The 9,166-nt window shown below is 54.5% G+C and overlaps 1 protein-coding gene across 1 annotated transcript; it reads left to right on the forward strand.

The window, feature by feature from the left end:
• Positions 1-100: 100 nt before the first annotated feature.
• On the forward strand, positions 101-9,166 carry TWIST2 (twist family bHLH transcription factor 2). Its single transcript, XM_006909904.2, has 2 exons — positions 101-780; positions 9,092-9,166. Exon 1 carries the CDS (start codon positions 263-265, stop codon positions 743-745), a length of 483 nt encoding a protein of 160 aa, XP_006909966.1. The 5' UTR covers positions 101-262; the 3' UTR covers positions 746-780; positions 9,092-9,166.

Consider the following 9,166-nt stretch of genomic DNA (forward strand, 5'->3'; position numbering starts at 1 on the left):
CCGCGGAGGCCCCGGGACTTGTCCGGCCCCCGGCCGCGCCGGCCAATCAGCGCGCCGCCCTCGCTCCTGACAACTATTTAGCAACCCAGCCCGGCTAGAGTTTCCAAAAAAGTCAGAATAACTTCCTCTCCCGGAGCCCTCGGTTTCGCACGAGCCGGCCTTGAAATCAGAGCCTTCCGAGCAAGTCGGAGAGCGCGGGCTCGGCCAGCGGCGCGCGCTCGGCGCCCTGCGCCTCCGGCCCCACGCGCGCCGGGCGGGCGCCATGGAGGAGGGCTCCAGCTCGCCCGTGTCCCCCGTGGACAGCCTGGGCACCAGCGAGGAGGAGCTCGAGCGGCAGCCCAAGCGCTTCGGCCGGAAGCGGCGCTACAGCAAGAAGTCGAGCGAAGATGGCAGCCCGACCCCGGGCAAGCGCGGCAAGAAGGGCAGCCCCAGCGCGCAGTCCTTCGAGGAGCTGCAGAGCCAGCGCATCCTGGCCAACGTGCGCGAGCGCCAGCGCACCCAGTCGCTCAACGAGGCCTTCGCCGCGCTGCGCAAGATCATCCCCACTCTGCCCTCGGACAAGCTCAGCAAGATCCAGACGCTGAAGCTGGCCGCCAGGTACATAGACTTCCTCTACCAGGTCCTGCAGAGCGACGAGATGGACAATAAGATGACCAGCTGCAGCTACGTGGCCCACGAGCGCCTCAGCTACGCCTTCTCGGTGTGGCGCATGGAGGGCGCGTGGTCCATGTCCGCCTCGCACTAGCGCCGCGCCGCCCACGTCCGGACCGGCGCGCCAGGGTAGGTGCTAAAACGGCGGCGCGACGTGGTGCGCGCTACCTCCTAGCAACGGATGGGGGTCGGCTCGAAGCTCCCTGGTGCCAGGGACGCCCCGGGCGCCCTTCGCCAGCTCCCATGCAGGATGTCAGTCGGGAACGGGCGGACTGGCGACTGTCGCATTTTCCATTCTTGGTGCCAGGGAGGTGGGGGTCTGTGAGACACTGTCGCGGGAGTGAGCATCAGAAGAACCACCTGGGGCCAGCCAGGGGCAGAGAGACGGGGACCGGCTGCCCTTTGCGTCGCTTAGAGCGCTGGCCGCCCGGGGAAGCTGCCCTTTGCTCGCGGAGCGAACACCCGGTTCTGCCCCGTGGCTCGTGCGAGGCGTCGCGGCCCGAGCTTCGGTCGGCCCCGTGGGCGCTCAGAAGTGCACACCCGCGGCGCCCAGGTTTGCCGGGAGAGGGCGGGAGGACACTGCCCGACGCTGACGGCCCCGGGGCCAGCGCAGCGGGGGGAGCCGGGGACGGCCCCGCGCCGGGAGCGCAGGGGACCGGGCCGAGGCCGATGCGCGCGGATCGCGGCGCGCAGGCCGCGCCGGACACCACCGCTGGCAACCTGGCTGCCCGCAGGCAGGTGGAGCCGCCCTCGGAGCTGGGAGCCTCTGGTCCCTCGGCCTTGAACCCAGAGAGTCTTGGGAGGGGACTCTGCGCGCACGGCGTCCCCCTCGGCGTCCAGCCCCGCGGAGGGGTCCGGGGATCCAGGCTGGGAAACAGGTTCGGGGGAAATGGCCGCGGGCGCAGGCGAAGGGGACGCAGCCGCCGAGAGCACTGGAAGCTCGGCTTCCTCTGGGGCGGCGCGCAGGGGTTTCTGCTCCGGCGCCTGTTCGCCAGACGCCTTCGGCCGAGCTCTGGCTGCAGCGGAGGCGCCGTCCGTTCCCGAGGACTGTGGGGCTCGCGGCTGGCGGACGGTGGAAGGGCGCAAGATTTATTGGAGCGCGCGGGGCCCGGGAGGGTAAATCCTTCCTACTCCGCATGCTTTAGTTTTAGTTCCTTGCTCACTTTGCGCTTTGTTTTTATTTCTACTTCGCACAGGAGTTTAGCTTAATCAGGAGCACGCGGTCGCCCAGTGTCCCAAACACACCTATTTTTCTTTCTTTTTCTTTTCTTTTTTTTTTAATGGGGTTCTATGATATCTGCAGGTGTTTTTATTGTGCCCACGAAAGGCTGGTCAGACACAGGTGGATTTTATTTATTTTGCTTTTTATTTCTGTGCCACTGAAAATTTTCCTGATGAAATAGCCCTCCAAAATAAAGATCGTTTTATAGGTCTTTAACAAAGAATTTTCACAGAGAATAACTTACGAGAATCTTCTCCCGTCTTTGTCAAAAGCAGATGGAAAGTGTCTCCATCGCATATTTCTCTAGGGACGGGGGTTTGGGCTGGCCGAGCATTGCAATGGCGCAGTGCAGTAATACGTTAATTCTGGGTTTTGCTGCCTGAATTATGAGCTTGTGTTAGTTAATTCCATTTGCCCTTCATACCATTCACGGTTAACAGCATGTCTGAAATAAGAACAAATACGAGGAATGTCATTTTTTTAAAACATACCCGTGTAGTTTTGTTTAAGGAAAATGTCAACAGAATGTTCATTAAGATTTACTCCAGAAAATTATTGAAAGCAAATGCCGAGAGCTACACCTTAATGCAGAAGTTAGCAGGATCCCTTAAAATCCATCGCAAAACAACGGCATCCCTAAAACTTAGAGGATCAGACATAGATCACAGTGAAAGATTATATAAACACAAAAAGCAGTACTTGTAATGAATAAATGGTAAGTGTTAAGAGTTTGGAAAAAAAAATCTTAAAATGTAACTGATAACACATTTAGCTGGAGAGTAGGTGATCTAAACGGGGCCCATTTATTTTTATTTTTATTTTCTTATACTTACATAGAGCTGACTAGTTCCAATAAACCAGTCTCTTTAGGCAAACAGATAGCCGCTCTGCACGAGAGAAGGGGGCACGAAAGTTCTCAGTGCAGGAAGGATCCTGGACACCCCGCCTTGTCCTGATCAGGCACACGAGGCAAATACTTTGTATTCTTTTTGTCTTTAACTCTTTAGTCTCTATGAGTATAAATGTAATCAGCCTCGGTTTGATTTCCAGGAAATGTTGCTGAATGACATTTGTCATTTATGTGTAACATTTTAAAGAAACATTAGTTATAGACCTTTGAATGAATGGTAGGCGATTGTAACGTCTACTGTGAGACGTTTTCACGTGTATGAAAAAGAGCTGTGTCCAGACGGGCAGCAGCAACCGAAAGCCTCAGCTGTCTTTTGATAGAAAGAGAGAAACAGGAAATGGCGGGGTACGGCCGGGGCCGATATTCATCCTGACTTTCTCCTTTGGCCTGATATTTAAAAACACAGGTAGACAATAAATCAGGTGTCTTCGGACAGTCAGTTGGCTTCATCTAATTGAAAAATCTCAAAGGAGTTTTCGGTGTTTTCATTAGACGCCTGAGCCTCGGGAGCAGGGTCGCCAGCGCCTGGCCTGGAGGATGGGGAGCGTGACCGTTACTTATTAGACATTTCCCCCCATTTTTCTGCTTTTTGATTACGAAAAAAAAAAAAAACCTTCTCTAACTTCTGCAAAGTATGCATAGATTTTCAGTCGGTTACCCTGCTGAGCAAATTCTTTTTTTTCTGAGAACTTGCAGTTATTCTGGAGAACGGAGTGTGACCCCTCACCGTCCGATACGTGGAAGCCTTTTCCTCCCACGTGAAAATTTAGTTCCTCGGAGGTGTTTGTTAACTGCTGTATTCCGAATGCTAACTGGTCTCAAAAGAAAATTAATTCCCCACGGAGAACAGAAATGCAGAAATGTCGGCAGAGCGTGCGATTGGTCAGAAGTAAAATGAGCGGCCGAGCTACCTGAATGATAAGCAGCGTTTGGTTCTAAAACGCCCATCGGTAAGACTCGGTGTAAAATGCCGACCTCCGTTATGGGGATATTGTTCCCTTACGTGTGAGGAGTAACCCTTGCAGCCTCACGGAAAGTAAGTCTTGCGACCCATCTGGCCTGCGTAGGGGCTGGAGGTGGGACGTTGAGAGTGGCTGTTTGAGGTCCTTTAAAAAATAGTATGTTACTGAGCTTTTCTGAAAAACTGCACTATTTTCAGACAAGTCTTGATCCTGAAAGAACTGAGTTTTCATCATCCGTGCTCAGCACAGATGCCAGATTCCTTTTGCCTGGCAAAAAGATCATAAAGTAAACTGTGAGCAGAGCACAATAACTCATAACCTTAGTTTAAATCTGAGCTTTAAAAAAAAAAAACAAATATTTTAATAAGCCAATTTTAAAGGCTCAGCTTTTATGACAGTTTTTAAGCTTAGTATTTATATTAATCTATTCTCCCTGGTGTCTTAAAAAACCCCATGAATGCGCACTGGAATGTCTGTTTATATTTGTGTCTTTTCCTGGGAGAGGATAAATGTGCCCCAGAAACCAAAGCAAAGACAAAGCTCTCCGCTAGCGAGGAGTTCATGAGCGAGGCAACAAAATTCGAAGGGGCGAACGTGTTTCTGTAGCCAAGAAATAGAGCCGTAAGGAAGGAGCAGAGCCTGGGGGACACAGCACAGACGCATTCGAAAGTAAAGCCGAGATGAGACGCTGAAGCAGAAACGAGCTGCTTCGAGCCCAGCCCACACGGCCCCCCGAGTCCACGCGTGCGACGCGTGCCCCGTGCGTGTGTCGGCGTCGACGTCAGCTGTTGCATTGTGGCTTTGCCAGGCGTTAACGTCGGGAGATTGAGGAGGATTCTCACAGCTTCGTGGGAATCTACGGCTATCTCAAAGAGCTTTCGACAAAGTTATTTCACGAGAATCGAGAGTTTTTTCTATCTGCAGATGAGCAGATTATATAAAGAATGATTCTGCTTTATCTCAGAATAATAAACTAAAAATATGCTTTGAGCAAAAATCCGTTTTTCCCCGATGTCGTTTGCACTTCCGTTCGCGGTCTGAAGAATCTCCAATACGTAATTAAATAGAGGTGATTCCTTACAATCGTTAAAGAGTGGAATTCTGGGAATCCGAGAAGAAAATATTAACACACTTATTTTTATGGTAACAAAGAACACATTTTTCTCAAAGAAATTGTAGGAACTATTTACCTGAAACTGACACATTTGCTTTTAAGTTGCTGAGTCTGTGTTGATTTACATCACACGCACGCACGCACGCACACACGCACACACGCACGCTTCTAAAGCCAATAACTTACAAAAATTACCAAGCAGTGCAGAGATTAAAGCTTTAGTATTTAGAATTATCCTGCTTTATCTCAGGAGTATGCTGTTTAGAGGGAGAGTTTAGAGAGAGAGAGAGACAGACAGACAGAGATAGACAGAGACAGAGACAGAGAGATCAAATCCTAAACTCAGTCACGGTTGTTTTAAATGAATATTTGTTTGTCCTAAGAACGTGTTTCGTGTTTTGGTTCGGCAGTAAACCTTTAAATGCAGTTTAGTTACGTTAAATGCGCCTGCATTTAAGGTTTGTTTTGGAACGAGATGCGGCGACCTCAACGGTAGGGTTTTCACGGTCATGTCAACCCAGGCCCAGCGCGACCCCTCTCCAGGGGCTGCTCACGGTCGGCTCGTTCAAAGGAGACTCGAATCCGAAACTGGAAAAGCCAACACGTAACTCTGTTTGGACGCGAGAGACGTGTTCAGCAGTCAGCTGAAAAGAGTCATTTTGAATCAAAATCACGTTTCACATGCTTCGAATACTGGTTCCGTTTTATTCACAACTCGATTGTTTAGAACCGCGACCCAGTGACCGTGCGGGTCCGGGACGGGGACAGCCGGGGGGCGTGCTGTCTGCGGACGGACGCGTTCCCCATCCTGACACGGGCTCCCTCTGCCCTTCCACCAGGGGCCGAGTTAGGCGACCAGCTTCTCACGACGTCTCCTGCAGAGTTGCAGTTTTACTTAAGTCCCAGGAACAATGTCCTTAAAACTGGGCACGTCCCTCTTTGCTTTAGATCAGAATTTCCCCACTGAGGACGGGGTTGAACCCGATGAACTTTCGCTTATCAAATTAACTCAGTTATTCTGGAAGATACTCTTTCTTTTCAGCTCACATTCACCCCTAAAAAGTAGCCATCAGCATTTTTTTTGAGGGGGGGAGTTATGAATTGAGTCACGTCGTCTGGCATTACGCTCGTATTTCTCACTGTTTAATTTGGTGGCGAGCTCACATTTGTTTTTCTGCTTGTGCAGATCCGCTGTGTGACTGATGGGAAAGATTCAGGCAAAAACCCTTGATTTTTCTTAACCCTTTGATGGTGACCAAACAGCAAACCCCAACCGCGTGGCTGAGGTTTGCGGTGTGCGCACGGCCAAGGGCGTTGGGCAGAGCGACTCGCCAAGGGCGCCGAGCGACTCGCCAAGGGCGCCGAGGGCAGGTCCTCAGCCCTTTGCTTCCAGGAGAAGTAGGGATCCTTTATCTCACTTCTCTGCAGAGAGGCGACGCCCCCACTTCTGTCGTTAAAGCTGTTTCTCTGTGCTGCGCATATAAAATGCCACGCGAGCCTTTCTGTTAAATTCTGAGTAGGTCCTTCTTCTTAAGAGGCTCAAGAGGCTTTTGCCTGCTTCCGGAGGTGGGGGGTTGGGGGGCTGCAGGAAGGACGGCGTGTAAAAGGACCGAGTTCCCCGAGGGGAAGCACAGGTCGGTGCTTTGCAGGCTGACGCTACGCAGGGCCGTGGGGATTTCTTTGTGAACCCCCCTTGGACTTAACGTCCCCGTCAGCCGAATGCGAGCAGGCGACGTGTTCTTTCGGTCACAAGACCCGGAAATAAATGCCGAGTCTCTGTGTCCTTCCATTCATCTCAGTGCTTTGCGGAGCTTTGCTTTGCCGAGGTGCAGAGGGGTCAGAAGCGTCCGCGCCCTCAGTGTCTGGGGCTGCAGAGGCGCGTGCGACCCAGTGCCCCGCTCCTGCAGCTTGTAGCCGGTGGAGGAAAGCTGCTTGCAGGCTGGCAGGGCTTATCCAGTTCCTGGGATCCTTCCGGAGAGCTTGTGCGACTTCACAATCCCATTCTTAACGAGAGCGGCTCGGTAAATACACAGCGAGGCATTTGCCGCTTCTTTGTGAGACGCCTCAATGACTGCGTTGGACGGAAAGGCGGGGGGAAGCGGGGTCTTTTCTCTCGAATCCGGCATCTTGCCTCTGTCCACGTAACTGGGTTCGACTGATGAGCAACGGCCTTTACCGGAGACGAGTTTTCCCGAACCTGCGTCACCTCAGATTGCGTGCTACGTACCTGTCGATTCCTAATGGCGGTGAAGCCGGCCCCCTCCCCCCGTCCGCGGGGCCGGGCAGGCGCAGCGGACCTGGCTGCATGTCTTGTCCAGCGACTCACCCCGCACCCAGCACCCCGCACCCCGCACGTACTCTTCTGTCTATTCTGTAGCTGGATCTCATCTTCTTCTTTTTGTTATTATTTTCATCGTTATCATCAAGTCACGTCCACGCGAGGTTTCACATTATGATCAGTAGTGAAGGGTGGACGGATTCCCACCATCGGGTCCCAGGGAGGCACGGTCACAGCGGGGAGTCAATATGCTGGCGGGACTCTCTGAGCCGGGGCTCCCCGGGAGTTCTGGAGGTTCGGGGACGCTCAGGGACAGGCCTGCCTCCTGTCCCTCCCGCCGGTGTGCTTGGTGACGCGCGCTCTTTAATCGGCTGCCATAACTGTTTCCTACGAAAATTCTTCCATGGACACTGGGATAAAGTGCTCCTGACAGGTGTCTGTGCCCTCGGAAGCCCGATGTGCTGTTTTTGTTGATTCCTCTTGGGCAAAATGACCTGCTTTGATCACCCCGAAACGGCGCGTGGACCCGCGGGTGCGCCCCGGGCTGGCGTTTGACGGTGTCGTGAGCGGGCTCAGGCACAGAGCTTATCCCGAGGTCCCTCTGGTGTGATCGTGTCATAAAGAGTCCACACAGTGAGGTCTTTTAAGGGCAGAATTAACTTGAGGTTATTTTGCTGGACGTCACACTATTGTCAGCCCCGAGGCTCTCTAAGACGATTTTTTTGAAGATAGTGACTTTCTTTTAATTAAACAATAAACAGAAGGCGAGGGCCGCGCACTCTGTCTGCTCCTTTCCGATATCGCTGTTATGCTACGTGCATTTTCGTTTCGTTACGTCGGAGACGGGCAGTCCCGTGGGACTTCGCCGTCGAGCAGGTGGATCTCGCGGTGTCGCCAGCCGCTCTGTGAAAGCCGCTCCATTGATAATTCATAAGGTGAAGGAGGCGACCTTCTCAGGAATGGCCAGATGACAGGGCGAATGAGGAGCTGGACAGGAAAAGGGGTGTGTGGAGAATTTCACGGTGAAGGGACAGGGGAGGGGACCGGGCCCCTCAGTACGGGAACAGAGGGGCCCAGGCTTGTGTGCGGCGTGCACTTCCCTCTGCTGCCGGCCGCTCGTCCACCACCTCTCCCTGGGGACCTCGGACACCCGGAGGACAGCAGCTTATCAGAACAAGCCCCCCGGCCGCCTCCCCAGAGAACGGACGCGTTGTGGAAATCCGGCAGGGCCGCCCGGGCGCGGGGCAGTAAAGCCCCCGGCAGAGGCCGCCTGGGCGGTTTCACGAGGCGACGTGGCAGTGCCTTCGCCCCTCTGTTCCCAGGCGTCACCGTGGCCCTGAGGGGGCCGTCAGAGAATCCCACGGGGGCCCCTGCCTGGCAGTGTCGGCTGCAGTCACAAGGGGCCTCAGGTGCCAGAGACGGCAGAGTCCCTAATCTCAGCGTGGTCGGGGGATGGTCACCCACCCCACGCAGGGATGGCGGCCGCAGGGAAAGGGGGCCGGGCTGGCCCGGGCTGCTCAGCACCCCCGAGTGACTTGGGGGGCGCCCTGGGTGCGGGGACAGGCGGCCGGCTCCGGCGCCCTCGTGCTGCCTGGCCCTGCAGCCGGACGGGCCGGCGAGTGTGAGCGCGTGAGCCAGGCGCAGCTCAGCGTTGGCCAAGGTCGATGAGAGGAAGCGACAGCTCAGCGTCTATTCCTCCTCCTGGATTTCACGGTGGCCGTGACCCTGCCGTCGAGTTCCACTCGCCCGAGGGCCGCCGACTCCTGGGGGGGAGGGTCATGCCCCCAGGTCCCAGGGGGACCGGCCGGCTTTGCCGAGGGGCCCAGGAGGCCACGTCGTCCACGCGGAGGCCGCTGAAGGAAGCTCTGGGACAGCACGCTCGCGGTGTGCACGTTCGAAAGTCACGGCAACTGTCATTTAATGCTAATCACACAATTTTACTTCTTCTAACCAGAAAGAAGGGAGGGAAAGTCCAGACACCACGCGACGCTGGTGCCGCCGCCGCCCCGGAGCCGCCGGTCCGCACGCC

The sequence above is a fragment of the Pteropus alecto genome, unplaced genomic scaffold (genome assembly GCF_000325575.1).
Source record: "Pteropus alecto unplaced genomic scaffold, ASM32557v1 scaffold143, whole genome shotgun sequence".
Lineage (NCBI taxonomy): Eukaryota > Metazoa > Chordata > Mammalia > Chiroptera > Pteropodidae > Pteropus > Pteropus alecto.

Excerpts from the sequence above, each read along its gene's own strand:
- TWIST2 (XM_006909904.2), top strand. The coding sequence starts at position 263 with ATGGAGGAGGGCTCCAGCTCGCCCGTGTCCCCCGTGGACAGCCTGGGC.